The 23890-nt window shown below is 43.5% G+C and overlaps 1 protein-coding gene across 1 annotated transcript in view; it reads left to right on the top strand.

The window, feature by feature from the left end:
• Window positions 1-14260: 14260 nt before the first annotated feature.
• The window catches only part of LOC311115044 (vam6/Vps39-like protein), a gene marked incomplete at its 3' end in the record, with an annotated part of 69055 nt that continues 59425 nt past the window's right edge, over window positions 14261-23890 (top strand). Inside the window, exons 1-8 of the mRNA XM_084190257.1 lie at window positions 14261-14818; window positions 15215-15280; window positions 15448-15512; window positions 15834-15876; window positions 16059-16153; window positions 16302-16400; window positions 22107-22199; window positions 22960-23143. Coding sequence (XP_084046383.1) covers window positions 14746-14818; window positions 15215-15280; window positions 15448-15512; window positions 15834-15876; window positions 16059-16153; window positions 16302-16400; window positions 22107-22199; window positions 22960-23143 — 718 coding nt within the window. The remainder of the gene's footprint in view (window positions 14819-15214; window positions 15281-15447; window positions 15513-15833; window positions 15877-16058; window positions 16154-16301; window positions 16401-22106; window positions 22200-22959; window positions 23144-23890) is intronic.

Raw genomic sequence — 23890 nt, 5'->3', positions numbered from 1 at the left:
TATTCAGCCACTCTATCACTCTATTCTGCCACTCTATCACTCTATTCAGCCACTCTATCACTCTATTCAGCCACTCTATCACTCTATTCAGCCACTCTATCACTCTATTCTGCCACTCTATCACTCTATTCTGCCACTCTATTCAGCCACTCTATCACTCTATTCTGCCACTCTATCACTCTATTCTGCCACTCTATTCTGCCACTCTATCACTCTATTCAGCCACTCTATCACTCTATTCTGCCACTGTATCACTCTATTCAGCCACTCTATCACTCTATTCTGCCACTCTATCACTCTATTCTGCAACTCTATCACTCTATTCAGCCACTCTATCACTCTATTCTGCCACTCTATTCAGCCACTCTATCACTCTATTCTGCCACTCTATCACTATATTCTGCCACTCTATCACTCTATTCTGCCACTCTAACACTCTATTCTGCCACTCTATCACTCTATTCTGCCACTCTATCACTCTATTCTGCCACTCTATCACTCTATTATGTCACTCTATCACTCTATTCTGCCACTCTATCACTCTATTCTGCCACTCTATCACTCTATTCAGCCACTCTATCACTCTATTCAGCCACTCTATCACTCTATTCTGCCACTCTATCACTCTATTCAGCCACTCTATCACTCTATTCTGCCACTCTATCACTCTATTCAGCCACTCTATCACTCTATTCAGCCACTCTATCACTCTATTCAGCCACTCTATCACTCTATTCTGCCACTCTATCACTCTATTCTGCCACTCTATTCAGCCACTCTATCACTCTATTCTGCCACTCTATCACTCTATTCTGCCACTCTATTCTGCCACTCTATCACTCTATTCAGCCACTCTATCACTCTATTCTGCCACTGTATCACTCTATTCAGCCACTCTATCACTCTATTCTGCCACTCTATCACTCTATTCTGCAACTCTATCACTCTATTCAGCCACTCTATCACTCTATTCTGCCACTCTATTCAGCCACTCTATCACTCTATTCTGCCACTCTATCACTCTATTCTGCCACTCTATCAATCTATTCTGCCACTCTATCACTCTATTCATCCACTCTATCACTCTATTCTGCCACTCTATCACTCTATTCTGCCACTCTATCACTCTATTCTGCCACTCTATCACTCTATTCTGCCACTCTATCACTCTATTCTGCCATTCTATCACTCTATTCAGCCACTCTATCACTCTATTCTGCCACTCTATCACTCTATTCAGCCACTATCACTCTATTCTGCCACTCTATCACTCTATTCTGCCACTCTATTCAGCCACTCTATCACTCTATTCTGCCACTCTATCACTCTATTCTGCCACTCTATCACTCTATTCTGCCACTCTATCACTCTTTTCTGCCACTCTATTCAGCCACTCTATCACTCTATTCTGCCACTATCACTCTATTCTGCCACTCTATCACTCTATTCTGCCACTCTATCACTCTATTCTGCCACTCTATCACTCTATTCTGCCACTCTATTCTGCCACTCTATCACTCTATTCTGCCACTCTATCACTCTATTCAGCCACTCTATCACTCTATTCTGCCACTATCACTCTATTCAGCCACTCTATCACTCTATTCAGCCACTATATCACTCTATTCTGCCACTCTATCACTCTATTCTGCCACTCTATTACTCTATTCTGCCACTCTATCACTCTATTCTGCCACTCTTTTCAGCCACTCTATCACTCTATTCTGCCACTCTATCACTCTATTCTGCCACTCTATTCAGCCACTCTATCACTCTATTCTGCCACTCTATCACTCTATTCTGCCACTCTATCACTCTATTCAGCCACTCTATCACTCTATTCTGCCACTCTATCTCTCTATTCTGCCACTCTATCACTCTATTCTGCCACTCTATTCAGCCACTCTATCACTCTATTCTGCCACTCTATCACTCTATTCTGCCACTCTATCACTCTATTGAGCCACTCTATCACTCTATTCTGCCACTCTATCACTCTATTCTGCCACTCTATCACTCTATTCTGCCACTCTATCACTCTATTCTGCCACTCTATCACTCTATTATGTCACTCTATCACTCTATTCTCCCACTCTATCACTCTATTCTGCCACTCTATCACTCTATTCTGCCACTCTATCACTCTATTCTGCCACTCTATCACTCTATTCTGCCACTCTATTCAGCCACTCTATCACTCTATTCTGTAACTCTATCACTATATTCTGCCACTCTATCACTCTATTCTGCCACTCTAACACTCTATTCTGCCACTCTATCACTCTATTCTGCCACTCTATCACTCTATTCTGCCACTCTATCACTCTATTATGTCACTCTATCACTCTATTCTGCCACTCTATCACTCTATTCTGCCACTCTATCACTCTATTCAGCCACTCTATCACTCTATTCAGCCACTCTATCACTCTATTCTGCCACTCTATCACTCTATTCAGCCACTCTATCACTCTATTCAGCCACTCTATCACTCTATTCAGCCACTCTATCACTCTATTCTGCCACTCTATCACTCTATTCTGCCACTCTATTCAGCCACTCTATCACTCTATTCTGCCACTCTATCACTCTATTCTGCCACTCTATTCTGCCACTCTATCACTCTATTCAGCCACTCTATCACTCTATTCTGCCACTGTATCACTCTATTCAGCCACTCTATCACTCTATTCTGCCACTCTATCACTCTATTCTGCAACTCTATCACTCTATTCAGCCACTCTATCACTCTATTCTGCCACTCTATTCAGCCACTCTATCACTCTATTCTGCCACTCTATCACTATATTCTGCCACTCTATCACTCTATTCTGCCACTCTAACACTCTATTCTGCCACTCTATCACTCTATTCTGCCACTCTATCACTCTATTCTGCCACTCTATCACTCTATTATGTCACTCTATCACTCTATTCTGCCACTCTATCACTCTATTCTGCCACTCTATCACTCTATTCAGCCACTCTATCACTCTATTCAGCCACTCTATCACTCTATTCTGCCACTCTATCACTCTATTCAGCCACTCTATCACTCTATTCTGCCACTCTATCACTCTATTCAGCCACTCTATCACTCTATTCAGCCACTCTATCACTCTATTCAGCCACTCTATCACTCTATTCTGCCACTCTATCACTCTATTCTGCCACTCTATTCAGCCACTCTATCACTCTATTCTGCCACTCTATCACTCTATTCTGCCACTCTATTCTGCCACTCTATCACTCTATTCAGCCACTCTATCACTCTATTCTGCCACTGTATCACTCAATTCAGCCACTCTATCACTCTATTCTGCCACTCTATCACTCTATTCTGCAACTCTATCACTCTATTCAGCCACTCTATCACTCTATTCTGCCACTCTATTCAGCCACTCTATCACTCTATTCTGCCACTCTATCACTCTATTCTGCCACTCTATCACTCTATTCTGCCACTCTATCACTCTATTCATCCACTCTATCACTCTATTCTGCCACTCTATCACTCTATTCTGCCACTCTATCACTCTATTCTGCCACTCTATCACTCTATTCTGCCATTATATCACTCTATTCAGCCACTCTATCACTCTATTCTGCCACTCTATCACTCTATTCAGCCACTATCACTCTATTCTGCCACTCTATCACTCTATTCTGCCACTCTATTCAGCCACTCTATCACTCTATTCTGCCACTCTATCACTCTATTCTGCCACTCTATCACTCTATTCTGCCACTCTATCACTCTTTTCTGCCACTCTATTCAGCCACTCTATCACTCTATTCTGCCACTATCACTCTATTCTGCCACTCTATCACTCTATTCTGCCACTCTATCACTCTATTCTGCCACTCTATTCAGCCACTCTATCACTCTATTCTGCCACTCTATCACTCTATTCTGCCACTCTATCACTCTATTCAGCCACTCTATCACTCTATTCTGCCACTCTATCTCTCTATTCTGCCACTCTATCACTCTATTCTGCCACTCTATTCAGCCACTCTATCACTCTATTCTGCCACTCTATCACTCTATTCTGCCACTCTATCACTCTATTGAGCCACTCTATCACTCTATTCTGCCACTCTATCACTCTATTCTGCCACTCTATCACTCTATTCTGCCACTCTATCACTCTATTCTGCCACTCTATCACTCTATTATGTCACTCTATCACTCTATTCTCCCACTCTATCACTCTATTCTGCCACTCTATCACTCTATTCTGCCACTCTATCACTCTATTCTGCCACTCTATCACTCTATTCTGCCACTCTATTCAGCCACTCTATCACTCTATTCTGCCACTCTATCACTATATTCTGCCACTCTATCACTCTATTCTGCCACTCTAACACTCTATTCTGCCACTCTATCACTCTATTCTGCCACTCTATCACTCTATTCTGCCACTCTATCACTCTATTCTGCCACTCTATCACTCTATTATGTCACTCTATCACTCTATTCTGCCACTCTATCACTCTATTCTGCCACTCTATCACTCTATTCAGCCACTCTATCACTCTATTCAGCCACTCTATCACTCTATTCAGCCACTCTATCACTCTATTCAGCCACTCTATCACTCTATTCTGCCACTCTATCACTCTATTCAGCCACTCTATCACTCTATTCTGCCACTCTATCACTCTATTCAGCCACTCTATCACTCTATTCAGCCACTCTATCACTCTATTCTGCCACTCTATCACTCTATTCTGCCACTCTATTCAGCCACTCTATCACTCTATTCTGCCACTCTATCACTCTATTCTGCCACTCTATTCTGCCACTCTATCACTCTATTCAGCCACTCTATCACTCTATTCTGCCACTGTATCACTCTATTCAGCCACTCTATCACTCTATTCTGCCACTCTATCACTCTATTCTGCCACTCTATCACTCTATTCTGCCACTCTATCACTATATTCTGCCACTCTATCACTCTATTCTGCCACTCTAACACTCTATTCTGCCACTCTATCACTCTATTCTGCCACTCTATCACTCTATTCTGCCACTCTATCACTCTATTCTGCCACTCTATCACTCTATTATGTCACTCTATCACTCTATTCTGCCACTCTATCACTCTATTCTGCCACTCTATCACTCTATTCAGCCACTCTATCACTCTATTCAGCCACTCTATCACTCTATTCAGCCACTCTATCACTCTATTCAGCCACTCTATCACTCTATTCTGCCACTCTATCACTCTATTCAGCCACTCTATCACTCTATTCAGCCACTCTATCACTCTATTCAGCCACTCTATCACTCTATTCAGCCACTCTATCACTCTATTCTGCCACTCTATCACTCTATTCTGCCACTCTATTCAGCCACTCTATCACTCTATTCTGCCACTCTATCACTCTATTCTGCCACTCTATTCTGCCACTCTATCACTCTATTCAGCCACTCTATCACTCTATTCTGCCACTGTATCACTCTATTCAGCCACTCTATCACTCTATTCTGCCACTCTATCACTCTATTCTGCCACTCTATCACTCTATTCTGCCACTCTATCACTCTATTCTGCCACTCTATTCAGCCACTCTATCACTCTATTCTGCCACTCTATCACTCTATTCAGCCACTCTATCACTCTATTCTGCCACTCTATCACTCTATTCTGCCACTCTATCACTCTATTCTGCCACTCTATCACTCTATTCTGCCACTCTATCACTCTATTCTGCCACTCTATCACTATATTCTGCCACTCTATCACTCTATTCTGCCACTCTATCACTCTATTCAGCCACTCTATCACTCTATTCTGCCACTCTATTCAGCCACTCTATCACTCTATTCTGCCACTCTATCACTCTATTCTGCCACTCTATCACTCTATTCTGCCACTCTATCACTCTATTCTGCCACTCTATCACTCTATTCAGCCACTATCACTCTATTCTGCCACTCTATCACTCTATTCTGCCACTCTATCACTCTATTCTGCCACTCTATCACTCTATTCTGCCACTCTATTCAGCCACTCTATCACTCTATTCTGCCACTCTATCACTCTATTCAGCCACTATCACTCTATTCTGCCACTCTATCACTCTATTCTGCCACTCTATCACTCTATTCTGCCACTCTATTCTGCCACTCTATCACTCTATTCTGCCACTCTATCACTCTATTCTGCCACTCTATTCTGCCACTCTATCACTCTATTCAGCCACTCTATCACTCTATTCTGCCACTCTATCACTCTATTCTGCCACTCTATCACTCTATTCTGCCACTCTATTCTGCCACTCTATCACTCTATTCTGCCACTCTATCACTCTATTCAGCCACTCTATCACTCTATTCTGCCACTATCACTCTATTCAGCCACTCTATCACTCTATTCAGCCACTATATCACTCTATTCTGCCACTCTATCACTCTATTCTGCCACTCTACCACTCTATTCTGCCACTCTATTCTGCCACTCTATCACTCTATTCTGCCACTCTATCACTCTATTCAGCCACTCTATCACTCTATTCAGCCACTCTATCACTCTATTCTGCCACTCTATTCTGCCACTCTATCACTCTATTCAGTCACTCTATCACTCTATTCTGCCACTCTATCACTCTATTCTGCCACTCTATCACTCTATTCTGCCACTCTATCACTCTATTCTGCAACTCTATCACTCTATTCAGCCACTCTATCACTCTATTCTGCCACTCTATTCAGCCACTCTATCACTCTATTCTGCCACTCTATCACTCTATTCTGCCACTCTATCACTCTATTCTGCCACTCTATCACTCTATTCATCCACTCTATCACTCTATTATGCCACTCTATCACTCTATTCTGCCACTCTATCACTCTATTCTGCCACTCTATCACTCTATTCTGCCACTCTATCACTCTATTCTGCCATTCTATCACTCTATTCAGCCACTCTATCACTCTATTCTGCCACTCTATCACTCTATTCAGCCACTATCACTCTATTCTGCCACTCTATCACTCTATTCTGCCACTCTATTCAGCCACTCTATCACTCTATTCTGCCACTCTATCACTCTATTCTGCCACTCTATCACTCTATTCTGCCACTCTATCACTCTTTTCTGCCACTCTATTCAGCCACTCTATCACTCTATTCTGCCACTATCACTCTATTCTGCCACTCTATCACTCTATTCTGCCACTCTATCACTCTATTCTGCCACTCTATTCAGCCACTCTATCACTCTATTCAGCCACTCTATCACTCTATTCTGCCACTCTATCACTCTATTCTGCCACTCTATCACTCTATTCTGTCACTCTATCACTCTATTCAGCCACTCTATCACTCTATTCTGCCACTCTATCACTCTGTTCTGCCACTCTATTACTCTATTCTGCCACTCTATTCAGCCACTCTATCACTCTATTCTGCCACTCTATCACTCTATTCTGCCACTCTATTCAGCCACTCTATCACTCTATTCTGCCACTCTATCACTCTATTCAGCCACTCTATCACTCTATTCAGCCACTCTATCACTCTATTCTGCCACTCTATCACTCTATTCTGCCACTCTATTCAGCCACTCTATCACTCTATTCTGCCACTCTATCACTCTATTCAGCCACTCTATCATTCTATTCTGCCACTCTATCACTCTATTCTGCCACTCTATCACTCTATTCAGCCACTCTATCACTCTATTCTGCCACTCTATCACTCTATTCTGCCACTCTATCACTCTATTCTGCCACTCTATTCAGCCACTCTATCACTCTATTCTGCCACTCTATCACTCTATTCTGCCACTCTATCACTCTATTCTGCCACTCTATCACTCTATTCTGCCACTCTATTCAGCCTCTCTATCACTCTATTCTGCCACTCTATCACTCTATTCTGCCACTCTATCACTCTATTCTGCCACTCTATCACTCTATTCTGCCACTCTATCACTCTATTCTGCCACTCTATTCAGCCACTCTATCACTCTATTCAGCCACTCTATCACTCTATTCTGCCACTCTATCACTCTATTCTGCCACTCTATCACTCTATTCTGCCACTCTATTACTCTATTCTGCCACTCTATCACTCTATTCTGCCACTCTATTCAGCCACTCTATCACTCTATTCTGCCACTCTATCACTCTATTCTGCCACTCTATTCAGCCACTCTATCACTCTATTCTGCCAATCTATCACTCTATTCTGCCACTCTATCACTCTATTCTGCCACTCTATCACTCTATTCTGCCACTCTATTCAGCCACTCTATCACTCTATTCTGCCACTCTATCACTCTATTCTGCCACTCTATCACTCTATTCTGCCACTCTATCACTCTATCCTGCCACTCTATCACTCTATTCTGCCACTCTATCACTATATTCTGCCACTCTATCACTCTATTCTGCCACTCTATCACTCTATTCTGCCACTCTATCACTCTATTCAGCCACTCTATCACTCTATTCAGCCACTATCACTCTATTCTGCCACTCTATCACTCTATTCAGCCACTCTATCACTCTATTCAGCCACTCTATCACTCTATTCTGCCACTCTATCACTCTATTCAGCCACTATCACTCTATTCTGCCACTCTATCACTCTATTCTGCCACTCTATTCAGCCACTCTATCACTCTATTCAGCCACTCTATCACTCTATTCTGCCACTCTATCACTCTATTCTGCCACTCTATCACTCTATTCTGCCACTCTATCACTCTATTCTGCCACTCTATTCAGCCACTCTATCACTCTATTCAGCCACTCTATCACTCTATTCAGCCACTCTATCACTCTATTCTGCCACTCTATCACTCTATTCTGCCACTCTATCACTCTATTCAGCCACTCTATCACTCTATTCTGCCACTCTATCACTCTATTCTGCCACTCTATTCAGCCACTCTATCACTCTATTCTGCCACTCTATCACTCTATTCAGCCACTCTATCACTCTATTCTGCCACTCTATCACTCTATTCAGCCACTCTATTCAGCCACTCTATCACTCTATTCAGCCACTCTATCACTCTATTCTGCCACTCTATCACTCTATTCTGCCACTCTATCCAGCCACTCTATCACTCTATTCTGCCACTCTATCACTCTATTCAGCCACTCTATCACTCTATTCAGCCACTCTATCACTCTATACAGCCACTCTATTCTGCCACTCTATCACTCTATTCTGCCACTCTATCACTCTATTCAGCCACTCTATCACTCTATTCTGCCACTCTATCACTCTATTCTGCCACTCTATTCTGCCACTCTATCACTCTATTCAGCCACTCTATCACTCTATTCTGCCACTGTATCACTCTATTCAGCCACTCTATCACTCTATTCTGCCACTCTATCACTCTATTCTGCCACTCTATCACTCTATTCTGCCACTCTATCACTCTATTCTGCCACTCTATTCAGCCACTCTATCACTCTATTCTGCCACTCTATCACTCTATTCAGCCACTCTATCACTCTATTCAGCCACTCTATCACTCTATTCTGCCACTCTATCACTCTATTCTGCCACTCTATCACTCTATTCTGCCACTCTATCACTCTATTCTGCCACTCTATCACTATATTCTGCCACTCTATCACTCTATTCTGCCACTCTATCACTCTATTCAGCCACTCTATCACTCTATTCTGCCACTCTATTCAGCCACTCTATCACTCTATTCTGCCACTCTATCACTCTATTCTGCCACTCTATCACTCTATTCTGCCACTCTATCACTCTATTCTGCCACTCTATCACTCTATTCAGCCACTATCACTCTATTCTGCCACTCTATCACTCTATTCTGCCACTCTATCACTCTATTCTGCCACTCTATCACTCTATTCTGCCACTCTATTCAGCCACTCTATCACTCTATTCTGCCACTCTATCACTCTATTCAGCCACTATCACTCTATTCTGCCACTCTATCACTCTATTCTGCCACTCTATCACTCTATTCTGCCACTCTATTCTGCCACTCTATCACTCTATTCTGCCACTCTATCACTCTATTCTGCCACTCTATTCTGCCACTCTATCACTCTATTCAGCCACTCTATCACTCTATTCTGCCACTCTATCACTCTATTCTGCCACTCTATCACTCTATTCTGCCACTCTATTCTGCCACTCTATCACTCTATTCTGCCACTCTATCACTCTATTCAGCCACTCTATCACTCTATTCTGCCACTATCACTCTATTCAGCCACTCTATCACTCTATTCAGCCACTATATCACTCTATTCTGCCACTCTATCACTCTATTCTGCCACTCTACCACTCTATTCTGCCACTCTATTCTGCCACTCTTATCACTCTATTCTGCCACTCTATCACTCTATTCAGCCACTCTATCACTCTATTCAGCCACTCTATCACTCTATTCTGCCACTCTATTCTGCCACTCTATCACTCTATTCAGTCACTCTATCACTCTATTCTGCCACTCTATCACTCTATTCTGCCACTCTATCACTCTATTCTGCCACTCTATCACTCTATTCTGCAACTCTATCACTCTATTCAGCCACTCTATCACTCTATTCTGCCACTCTATTCAGCCACTCTATCACTCTATTCTGCCACTCTATCACTCTATTCTGCCACTCTATCACTCTATTCTGCCACTCTATCACTCTATTCATCCACTCTATCACTCTATTCTGCCACTCTATCACTCTATTCTGCCACTCTATCACTCTATTCTGCCACTCTATCACTCTATTCTGCCACTCTATCACTCTATTCTGCCATTCTATCACTCTATTCAGCCACTCTATCACTCTATTCTGCCACTCTATCACTCTATTCAGCCACTATCACTCTATTCTGCCACTCTATCACTCTATTCTGCCACTCTATTCAGCCACTCTATCACTCTATTCTGCCACTCTATCACTCTATTCTGCCACTCTATCACTCTATTCTGCCACTCTATCACTCTTTTCTGCCACTCTATTCAGCCACTCTATCACTCTATTCTGCCACTATCACTCTATTCTGCCACTCTATCACTCTATTCTGCCACTCTATTCAGCCACTCTATCACTCTATTCAGCCACTCTATCACTCTATTCTGCCACTCTATCACTCTATTCTGCCACTCTATCACTCTATTCTGTCACTCTATCACTCTATTCAGCCACTCTATCACTCTATTCTGCCACTCTATCACTCTATTCTGCCACTCTATTACTCTATTCTGCCACTCTATTCAGCCACTCTATCACTCTATTCTGCCACTCTATCACTCTATTCTGCCACTCTATTCAGCCACTCTATCACTCTATTCTGCCACTCTATCACTCTATTCAGCCACTCTATCACTCTATTCAGCCACTCTATCACTCTATTCTGCCACTCTATCACTCTATTCTGCCACTCTATTCAGCCACTCTATCACTCTATTCTGCCACTCTATCACTCTATTCAGCCACTCTATCACTCTATTCTGCCACTCTATCACTCTATTCTGCCACTCTATCACTCTATTCAGCCACTCTATCACTCTATTCTGCCACTCTATCACTCTATTCTGCCACTCTATCACTCTATTCTGCCACTCTATTCAGCCACTCTATCACTCTATTCTGCCACTCTATCACTCTATTCTGCCACTCTATCACTCTATTCTGCCACTCTATCACTCTATTCTGCCACTCTATTCAGCCTCTCTATCACTCTATTCTGCCACTCTATCACTCTATTCTGCCACTCTATCACTCTATTCTGCCACTCTATCACTCTATTCTGCCACTCTATCACTCTATTCTGCCACTCTATTCAGCCACTCTATCACTCTATTCAGCCACTCTATCACTCTATTCTGCCACTCTATCACTCTATTCTGCCACTCTATCACTCTATTCTGCCACTCTATTACTCTATTCTGCCACTCTATCACTCTATTCTGCCACTCTATTCAGCCACTCTATCACTCTATTCTGCCACTCTATCACTCTATTCTGCCACTCTATTCAGCCACTCTATCACTCTATTCTGCCAATCTATCACTCTATTCTGCCACTCTATCACTCTATTCTGCCACTCTATCACTCTATTCTGCCACTCTATTCAGCCACTCTATCACTCTATTCTGCCACTCTATCACTCTATTCTGCCACTCTATCACTCTATTCTGCCACTCTATCACTCTATTCTGCCACTCTATCACTCTATCCTGCCACTCTATCACTCTATTCTGCCACTCTATCACTATATTCTGCCACTCTATCACTCTATTCTGCCACTCTATCACTCTATTCTGCCACTCTATCACTCTATTCAGCCACTCTATCACTCTATTCAGCCACTATCACTCTATTCTGCCACTCTATCACTCTATTCAGCCACTCTATCACTCTATTCAGCCACTCTATCACTCTATTCTGCCACTCTATCACTCTATTCAGCCACTATCACTCTATTCTGCCACTCTATCACTCTATTCTGCCACTCTATTCAGCCACTCTATCACTCTATTCAGCCACTCTATCACTCTATTCTGCCACTCTATCACTCTATTCTGCCACTCTATCACTCTATTCTGCCACTCTATCACTCTATTCTGCCACTCTATTCAGCCACTCTATCACTCTATTCAGCCACTCTATCACTCTATTCAGCCACTCTATCACTCTATTCTGCCACTCTATCACTCTATTCTGCCACTCTATCACTCTATTCAGCCACTCTATCACTCTATTCTGCCACTCTATCACTCTATTCTGCCACTCTATTCAGCCACTCTATCACTCTATTCTGCCACTCTATCACTCTATTCAGCCACTCTATCACTCTATTCTGCCACTCTATCACTCTATTCAGCCACTCTATTCAGCCACTCTATCACTCTATTCAGCCACTCTATCACTCTATTCTGCCACTCTATCCAGCCACTCTATCACTCTATTCTGCCACTCTATCACTCTATTCAGCCACTCTATCACTCTATTCAGCCACTCTATCACTCTATACAGCCACTCTATTCTGCCACTCTATCACTCTATTCTGCCACTCTATCACTCTATTCTGCCACTCTATCACTCTATTCTGCCACTCTATCCAGCCACTCTATCACTCTATTCTGCCACTCTATCACTCTATTCAGCCACTCTATCACTCTATTCTGCCACTCTATCCAGCCACTCTATCACTCTATTCTGCCACTCTATCACTCTATTCAGCCACTCTATCACTCTATTCAGCCACTCTATCACTCTATTATGTCACTCTATTCTGCTGCACTAGTCTGCCATTCTATTCTGACACCACCTAAAATAATTAACTTGAAGTCCCCAAACACCGGCCTAGTGTAATCTGCTGCAATATGTGGCCAGTCTAGGACTAGTAATTGATTTTTTACAATGTATGGTTTTGCATTGTTAGATTGTCATGCATTGCAGCCAGGGTTTGTTTTGTTTTTGTAGCAGGAAATAAGGACAACATTAAAGTGGGTCTGCATTGTAGTTTCTTATTTTTAAGGTTATTCTTGGATTAAAGTTTAGTTATAATGTATTAAACCCACGTTGTCATAAGTATGCAAATGAATACAATATGTATATAGTATTTATGTGAGATGGAATTGACCTGTGTGTTGTTCATGCAAGCTTAATTTGCATTAATTAATTTTTGTATATTTTAAAAAACTTTTTACCCCTTTTTCTCCCCGATTCGTGATATCCAATTGGTGGTTCCAGTCTTGTCCCTTCACTTTCTGCAACAACACACATTCTCCTCTATCCGCCCCGTGCTTGATCGCTCTATCCGCCCGGTGCTTGGTCGCTCTATCCGCCCCGTGCTTGATCGCTCTATCCGCCCGGTGCTTGGTCGCTCTATCCGCCCCGTGCTTGATCGCTCTATCCGCCCGGTGCTTGGTCGCTCTATCCGCCCCGTGCTTGATCGCTCTATCCGCCCGGTGCTTGGTCGCTCTATCCGCCCCGTGCTTGATCGCTCTATCCGCCCGGTGCTTGGTCGCTCTATCCGCCCCGTGCTTGATCGCTCTATCCGCCCGGTGCTTGGTCGCTCTATCCGCCCCGTGCTTGATCGCTCTATCCGCCCGGTGCTTGGTCGCTCTATCCGCCCCGTGCTTGATCGCTCTATCCGCCCCGTGCTTGGTCGCTCTATCCGCCCCGTGCTTGATCGCTCGTGAATGTGCGCCTTGTTATAATTGGTCCCACGTGAACGTCCTGACGTCAGTCACGTGCCTGTCGAACCCGAGTCTGTAGCGCCACTGAGAGGAACTAGCCAGCTAACTAGCTTATTAGCTAACTGAGCAACTTGAACGACAAGTATTTATCTAGTCATTTCTGATTTTTTTGTCAAAAAGTGGGTCGGTCAAGACTAGCATGGGATGATGGCTACGGAATTTAGTTGGCTTGCTAGCTAGCGTTTGTGTGTGTGTTAACGCTAGCTAGCTGGCTAGAACAATTTCCTTGATATTTCTTTTTGGACGAAACTTGCTTGGATGTCATGGTTTCAACGAATGACAGGAATTATCTTCAGGTCACCGATACGGATTAAAGAAACGGTTTGATCGGCTGGTGGGGACATGACATTTTAGGCGTGCCTTGTAACGTTGCCCAGCGTGAAAGTGATTTTTGTCATTACTGGCTGGCTAGTAAACGTTAGCTCATAGCTACCTTAGTAAATCGAAACGACATTATCCATCAACCGGCTTGTTAATTTATCGGATCTCCGCTACCAGGAAAGCTCCACAATGCATGACGCTTACGAACCGGTGCCTATCCTGGAGAAACTGCCTCTCCAGATTGACTGTCTTGCGGCCTGGGGTAAATTGATATTGTCAACTAACTAGCTATCTATCTAGCTAACCACACATTCTTGTTGACATGAACAAGCTAGCTGGCTGGTTTGTTTACCAGCTAGCCAGCTGATAACTTGACAGCAAGCCAATTTATAGCTTGATGAGTTTTGAGGTGACAGACAATTGTAAACAAAGTCACCCTGTCGATGACCGAGAGATTTATTGGAGACCACGTCATATTTAATTAATACCATTGTATTATAATGGCTCCCAGTGATGTCCTCATATAACTTGTGTCCCAAATGGCATTTCCTATGTATTTAACCAGAGCCCTATGGGTTCTTATCAAAAGTAGTGCACTACATAGGGCCATTTGGGACGTAACCATGCTGAGGTCCTTCTATTTCCTATCATGTCACAGAGGACTGGCTTCTAGTGGGGACCAAACCAGGCCATCTCCTGCTCTACAGAATCAAAAAGGATGCAGGTGAATGAGAGAGAGAGACCTCTGCTTTCAGTCCCTGTCCTGTGTTTTTGTGTGTGTATGGTTGGCTTCGGTGAGCATAGTTTCCAGTGTCATTGTGTTTATTACCTCATTCCGTAGCAGGTGCCTCAAACAAGGAAACATATCCACTCTCTCTTTCTTCTTCATAGGTACCAACAGGTTTGAGGTGACTCTGGAGAAATCCAACAAGAACTTCTCCAAGAAGATCCAGCAGGTAGGCAGACGGAGTGAGGACGGAGGCAGCTGGGAGGTCTCTCTCTCTCTCTCTCTCTGTCCCCCCTCAGGACCCCTTTCAGTTACCGTCTCTCGTAATGTACACACGCTTCACATCCCGTTGATGTGACAGGAATTACAAAAAGTACCACAGATTGAAACAAATCTAGTAGAGACTGTTGTCCTAGCCTAGTTCCAGATCTTTGATGTGCTCTTGTCAACTCCGTTGCTGTCCTTGAGTGACAAGGAGTTGGTGACACTCCCTCAGGTTACCATTGTCCCGCTCAGTTTCACTCTGGTCTCTTTCTTCTCTTCCTTGCAGCTCTTCATTGTCTCACAGTACAAGATCCTCATCAGTCTGCTAGGTACAGTAAAACATTTCCCTCAGCAAACAAGAGGCCATATTGTTCACATGAACATGAGGATGTTAATCTCAGTAATCCATAGGTCAAAGCTTGTTTTAATATTGTCTGTTGTTGTTCTATGTGTGTGTGTCTATGTGTGTGTGTCTGTGTCTGCATGTGTGTGTTCCTCTCTCCCCCTACAGAGAACAACATCCATGTGCATGATCTGTTGACCTTCCAGCAGATTACTGTGGTCTCCAAGGCCAGAGGGGCAACGCTCTTCGCCTGTGACCTGCAGGTGAGATGACGCTCTGGTGACGGCGACATAGTCTGTAAATGTCTTTTATGTTAACCAGTTAATTGTATCTATCTGTAGCTCCTGTAAAGATATTTCCTGTTTCCCTTTGACAATGGGACAAATAGTCTTCTTCTGCTTCTTCCTGCAGCAGTCCCCCTCAGGAGAGGCCCAGCTGAGGATGTGTGTTGCTGTGAAGAAGAAGCTTCAGCTGTACTACTGGAAGGACAGGGAGTTCTATGAGCTACAGGTAAGACAGGGAGTTCTATGAGCTACAGGTAAGACAGGGAGTTCTATGAGCTACAGGTAAGACAGGGAGTCCTATGAGCTACAGGTAAGACAGGGAGTCCTATGAGCTACAGGTAAGACAGGGAGTCCTATGAGCTACAGGTAAGACAGGGAGTCCTATGAGCTACAGGTAAGACAGGGAGTCCTATGAGCTACAGGTAAGACAGGGAGTTCTATGAGCTACAGGTAAGACAGGGAGTTCTATGAGCTACAGGTAAGACAGGGAGTCCTATGAGCTACAGGTAAGACAGGGAGTTCTATGAGCTACAGGTAAGACAGGGAGTCCTATGAGCTACAGGTAAGACAGGGAGTCCTATGAGCTACAGGTAAGACAGGGAGTCCTATGAGTTACAGGTAAGACAGGGAGTCCTATGAGCTACAGGTAAGACAGGGAGTTCTATGAGCTACAGGTAAGACAGGGAGTTCTATGAGCTACAGGTAAGACAGGGAGTTCTATGAGCTACAAGTAAGACAGGGAGTTCTATGAGCTACAAGTAAGACAGGGAGTCCTATGAGCTACAGGTAAGACAGGGAGTTCTATGAGCTACAGGTAAGACAGGGAGTTCTATGAGCTACAGGTAAGACGGAGTTCTATGAGCTACAGGTAAGACAGGGAGTCCTATGAGCTACAGGTAAGACAGGGAGTTCTATGAGCTACAGGTAAGACAGGGAGTTCTATGAGCTACAGGTAAGACAGGGAGTTCTATGAGCTACAGGTAAGACAGGGAGTTCTATGAGCTACAAGTAAGACAGGGAGTTCTATGAGCTACAAGTAAGACAGGGAGTCCTATGAGCTACAGGTAAGACAGGGAGTTCTATGAGCTACAGGTAAGACAGGGAGTTCTATGAGCTACAGGTAAGACAGGGAGTTCTATGAGCTACAGGTAAGACAGGGAGTCCTATGAGCTACAGGTAAGACAGGGAGTCCTATGAGCTACAGGTAAGACAGGGAGTTCTATGAGCTACAGGTAAGACAGGGAGTTCTATGAGCTACAGGTAAGACAGGGAGTTCTATGAGCTACAGGTAAGACAGGGAGTTCTATGAGCTACAGGTAAGACAGGGAGTCCTATGAGCTACAGGTAAGACAGGGAGTTCTATGAGCTACAGGTAAGACAGGGAGTTCTATGAGCTATAGGTAAGACAGGGAGTTCTATGAGCTACAGGTAAGACAGGGAGTTCTATGAGCTACAGGTAAGACAGGGAGTTCTATGAGCTACAGGTAAGACAGGGAGTCCTATGAGCCACAGGTAAGACAGGGAGTCCTATGAGCTACAGGTAAAACAGGGAGTCCTATGAGCTACAGGTAAGACAGGGAGTTCTATGAGCTACTGGTAAGACTGGGAGTTCTATGAGCTACAGGTAAGACTGTAATACCCCCTTGTGTGGCTGTAATGACCCCTTGTGTGGCTGTAATGCCCCCTTGTGTGGCTGTAATGCCCCCTTGTGTGGCTGTAATGCCCCCTTGTGTGGCTGTAATGCCCCCTTGTGTGGCTGTAATGCCCCCTTGTGTGGCTGTAATGCCCCCTTGTGTGGCTGTAATGCCCCCTTGTGTGGCTGTAATGCCCCCTTGTGTGGCTGTAATGCCCCCTTGTGTGGCTGTAATGCCCCCTTGTGTGGCTGTAATTCCCCCTTGTGTGGCTGTAATGCCCCCTTGTGTGGCTGTAAATCCCCCTTGTGTGGCTGTAATTCCCCCTTGTGTGGCTGTAATTCCCCAGTGTGTGGCTGTAATTCCCCAGTGTGTGGCTGTAATTCCCCAGTGTGTGGCTGTAATTCCCCAGTGTGTGGCTGTAATGACCCCTTGTGTGGCTGTAATGCCCCCTTGTGTGGCTGTAATTCCCCCTTGTGTGGCTGTAATGACCCCTTGTGTGGCTGTAATGACCCCTTGTGTGGCTGTAATTCCCCCTTGTGTGGCTGTAATTCCCCCTTGTGTGGCTGTAATTTCCCCTTGTGTGGCTGTAATTCCCCCTTGTGTGGCTGTAATTCCCCCTTGTGTGGCTGTAATGTCCCCTAAAAATCCATGTCTTGCGGCCAAAGTGGCCGTTGTGCCCTCAGGCTGAATATTATAATTCCCTTCTCCCGGCTGCCAATCGCCCTGTTCCGAAGCCACATGGCTGTCTCAGATACAGTACCAGTCAAAAGTTTGGACACCTACTCATTCCAGGGTTTTTCTTTATTTTTTTTTATTTTTTTCTAAATTGTAGAATAATAGTGAAGACATCAAAACTATGAAATAACACATATGGATGCATGTAGTGATTCTTCAAAGTAGCCATCCTTTGCCTTGATGACAGCTTTGCACACTCTTGCCATTCTCTCAACCAGATTCATGATGTAGTCACCTGGAATGCATTTCAATTAACAGGTGTGCCATGTTGAAAGTTAATTTGTGGAATTTATTTTCTTAATGCGTTTGAGCCAATCAGTTGTGTTTTGACAGGGTAGGGGGGTATACAGAAGATAGCCCTATTTGGTAAAAGACCAAGTCCATATTATGAACATCTCAAATAAGCAAAGAGAAACGACGGTCCATCATTACTTTAAGACATGAAGGTCAGTCAATCTGGAAAATTTCAAGAACTTAGAAAGTTTCTGTAAGTGCAGTCGCAAAACCCATCAAGCGCTATGGTGAAACTGGCTCTCATAAGGACAGCCACAGGAAAGGAAGACCCAGAGTTACCTCTGTTGTTAAGTTCGTTAAGAGTTACCAGCCTCAGAAATTGCAGCCCAAATAAATGCTTCACAGAGTTCAAGTAACAGACACATCTCAACATCAACTGTTCAGAGGAGACTGCATGAATCAGGCCTTCATGGGCGAATTGTTGCAAATAAACTACAACTAAAGGACACCAATAAGAAGAAGAGACTTGCTTGGGCCAGAAACATGAGCAATGGACATTAGACTGGTGGAAATCTGTCCTTTGATCTGATGAGTCCAAATGTGAGATTTTGGGTTCCAATCGCCGTGTCTTTGTGAGACAGAGTAGGTAAACGGATGATCTCAGCATGTGTGGTTCCCACCGTGAAGCATGGTGGAGGAGGTGTGATGGTGTGGGGGTGCTTTGCTGGTGACACTGTCTGTGATTTATTTAGAATTCAAGGCACACTTAACCAGCATGGCTACCACAGCATTCTGCAGTGATACGCCATCCCATCTGGTTTGCGCTTAGTGGGACTATCATTTGTTTTTCAACAGGACAATGACCCAACACACCTCCAGGCTGTGTAAGGGCTATTTGACCAAGAAGGAGAGTGATGGAGTGCTGCATCAGATGACCTGGCCTCCACAATCACCCAAACTCAACCCAATTGAGATGGTTTGAGATGAGTCGGAACGCAGAGTGAAGGAAAAGCAGCCAACAAACATTCCAGGTGAATCTGGTTGAGAGAATGCCAAGAGTGTGCAAAGCTGTCATCAAGGCAAAGGGTGGCTACTTTGAAGAATCTAAAATATAAAATAGATTTTGATTTAACACTTTTTTTTTTTGGTTACTACATGATTCCATATGAGTTATTTCATAGTTTTGATGTCTTCACAATTATTCTACAATGTAGAAAATAGTAAAAATAAAGAATAACCCTTGAATGAGTAGGTGTGTCCAAACTTTTTGACTGGTAGTGTATATCAATGCTTATTAGCCAATGCCCGTCATGTGATCAGGTCGTTCTCCGGCATCTGAGCTCCAAAGTAGGCTACTAGTGAAGACTGACACATCTGGGATGCAATGGCGCGCGCCCTTCTTATCGAATTTCGACAGTATATACAGTGCATTCGGAAAGTTTTCAGACCCCTTGACTTTTTCCACATTTTGTTACGTTACAGCCTTATTCTAAAATTGATTACATTGGTTTTTTCCCTCATCAATCTACACACAATACCCATATTTCTCTTTCCCATAATGACAAAGCAAAAAGAGGTTTTTAAATAAATGTTTGCACAACATTTTTTGAAATATCACATTTACATATGTTTTCAGACCCTTTACTCAGTACTTTGAAGCACCTTTGGCAGCGATTACAGCCTTGAGTCTTCTTGGGTATGACGCTTCAAGCTTGGCACACCTGTATTTGGGGAGTTTCTCCCATTCTTCTCTGCAGATCTTCTCAAGCTCTGTCAGGTTGGAGGGGGAGTGTCGCTGCACAGCTATTTTCAGGTCTCTCCAGAGATGTTCGATCTGGTTCAAGTCCGGGCTCTGGCTGAGCCACTCAAGGACATTCAGAGACTTGTCCCAAAGCCACTCCTGCGTTGTCTTGGCTGTGTGCTTAGGGTCGTTGTCCTGTTGGAAGGTGAACCTTCGCCCCAGTCTGAGGTCCTGAGCGCTCTGGAGCAGGTTTTCATCAAGGATCTCTCTGTACTTTGCTCCGTTCATCTTTGCCTCGATCCTGACTAGTCTCCCAGTCCCTGCTGCTGAAAAACATCCCCACAGCATGATGCTGCCGACACCATGCTTCACCGTAGGGATGGTGCCAGGTTTCCTCCAGACATGACGCTTTGCATTCAGGCCAAAGAGTTCAATCTGGTTTCATCAGACCAGAGAATCGTGTTTCTCATGGTCTGAGAGTCCTTTAGGTGCCTTTTGGCAAACTCCAAGCGGGCTGTCTTGTGCCTTTTACTGAGGAGTGGCTTCCGTCTGGCCACTCTACCATAAAGGCCTGATTGGTGGAGTGCTGCGGAGATGGTTGTCCTTCTGGAAGGTTGTCCCATCTCCACAGAGGAACTCTAGAGCTCTGTCAGAGTGACCATCGGATTCTTGGTCACCTCCGTGACCAAGGCCCTTCTCCCCCAATTGCGCAGTTTTTCCGGGCGGCCAGTCTTTGTGGTTCCAAACTTCTTCTATTTAAGAATGATGGAGGCCACTGTGTTCTTGGGGATCTTCAATGCTGCAGACATTTTTGGTACCCTTTCCCAAATCTGTGCCTCGACACAATCCTGTCTCGGAGCTCGACGGACAATTCCTTCGATCTCATGGCTTGGTTTTTGCTCTGACATGCACTGTTAACTGTGGGACCTTATATAGACAGGTGTGTGCCTTTCCAAATCATGTCCAATCAATTTAATTTACCACAGGTGGACTCAAATTAAGTTGTAGAAACATCTCAAGGATGATCAATGGAAACAGGATGCACCTGAGCTCAATTTCAAGTCCCATAGCATAGGGTCTGAATACTTATGTAAATAAGGTATTTATGTTTTTAATTTTCTATACATTTTCAAAATATTCAAAAAACCTGTTTTCGCTTTGTCATTATGGGGTATTGTGTGTACATTGATGAGATTTTTGTATTTATTTAATCAATTTTAGAATAAGGCTGTAACGTAACAAAATGTGGGAAAAGTCAAAGGGTCTGAATACTTTCCGAAAGGCACTGTATGTATGGGGGTAAGGTGACTGTATGTATGGAATTAAAAGTCTCATTTAGAGTTTGGTTTTTTATTTTGCGGCGCCTTCTGTCAGCATCGTTCTTGACATGACGGATTGGGCTCCGCTCCTCTCTAAGGCCAAATGGCCTTGCCCATTAAATCATGAAATTCCAGGCCTGCAAGATGTGCGAGTGAGTGGATAGAAGAGAACATGGGAATGGTGGAGGAAAATGCAGTCCTCACATTTTAAAGGGATATTGTTAACCAATAAGTATTAACCTGATGTTGTTTTTGTTTGTGTGTGTCAGGGTGACTTTGCTGCACCAGACATCCCTAAGTCCATGGCCTGGTGTCAGAACTCCATCTGTGTTGGCTTCAAGAGGGACTACTACCTCATCCGGGTCAGTGGGTCAGAACAAAGGAAACGCTGTGTGTTGATTTCATGTGAACCTTCGGGAAGACATCTATAGTATGATCTATTATGTATATGAGCTGTCATTATGAAGTATTACGAAGAGGGGCTTTGACTCGATCTCAATTACCCTCTTCATCTGCACTGATCGGAGATGACTTGACAAGTTAACAGAAATATGGCGGAAGCTTATAATTAGGCTGTTTTAGTTCAAGCTTATAATTAGGCTGTTTTAGTTCAAGCTTATAATTAGGCTGTTTTAGTTCAAGCTTATAATTAGGCTGTTTTAGTTCAAGCTTATAATTAGGCTGTTTTAGTTCAAGCTTATAATTAGGCTGTTTTAGTTCAAGCTTATAATTAGGCTGTTTTAGTTCAAGCTTATAATTAGCCTGTTTTAGTTAAAGCTTATAATTAGGCTGTTTTAGTTCAAGCTTATAATTAGGCTGTTTTAGTTCAAGCTTATAATTAGGCTGTTTTAGTTCAAGCTTATAATTAGGCTGTTTTAGTTCAAGCTTATAATTAGGCTGTTTTAGTTCAAGCTTATAATTAGGCTGTTTTAGTTCAAGCTTATAATTAGGCTGTTTTAGTTCAAGCTTATAATTAGGCTGTTTTAGTTCAGCTTTCAGTAGCTTAAGGACAGGGCAGAAAGAGGAAATAGATTAGTTGTGTTATTTCCCTATGTATCCTCAGACCTCTCCCCTGACATCTATCTCTTTGTCTGTCTCTCTCTCTTTCTCTTTGTCCTCCAGATGGATGGTCGTGGTTCCATCAAGGAGCTCTTCCCCACGGGGAAGCAGCTGGAGCCGCTGGTGGTTCCCCTGGCTGATGGGAAGGTGGCGTTGGGTCAGGATGACCTCACAGTGGTCCTCAACGAGGAAGGGGTCTGCACTCAGAAGTGTGCCCTCAACTGGACCGACATCCCCATCGATATGGGTACTAATGTTTCCTTGTTGTCTTGTCATCTGGTTTTTTTCTCCCCTGGCTCAGCAATATTTAGGTTACCATCCTGCCTCTCTGGTATTGGATCATGGATATGTTTTCATTACTGTACGCTATATTGTTTGTTTACAGACTTGCTTCTTCTTTTCTTTTAAGTTTTTGTGTAGCATACGTCATATTTACGATGGAATATTACTTTAAACACAAAAACAAACTAATTACTGTTGGCCATGTTTACAGACGTAATGCCACTTCATGTTATATTTGGTCTATTTAGTGTGTTATGGTTTTGAATTTGAAAATGGTTGGGGCTGTGATTGTGAACATAAGCAGTCATTTAAATTTAAACTGTTTCTCCGGCTCAAAATGCGTATCAACCAATTAAAATCGTCGCTTTAATTGCACGTGACAGAATGCTAAGTTGTAGCTGGTCAAATATGTAATAATGCCACGTTTTTGTTTTATGGAAGAAATATGTCAGTTTATCATACATCGTTAAAAATAAAAAAAAATGATTAGTAGGTTATAACACAAGGAGGAGATTATCTGATGTGAGTGGATTTAGGCTGTAGCTATGTTGATTGGAGTTTCTATATATATCAGATACTGATACAGGCCAGTGTTCCTCCATTAACAATGTTGTGATAAACTGCTTTAAAAGAAGAAGCAATACTGCAAGCTATAGGATGACAACAAGCGTGCAACCTATAATCCTAATCCTCCTCCTGTCTAATAACATTG

Source organism: Coregonus lavaretus, assembly GCF_964263955.1.
Source record: "Coregonus lavaretus genome assembly, contig: HAP1_SCAFFOLD_1503, whole genome shotgun sequence".
In the NCBI taxonomy this organism is placed as follows: domain Eukaryota; kingdom Metazoa; phylum Chordata; class Actinopteri; order Salmoniformes; family Salmonidae; genus Coregonus; species Coregonus lavaretus.
Note: the sequence above shows the minus strand (reverse complement) of the source record. Positions and strands in the feature narration are given on the sequence as shown.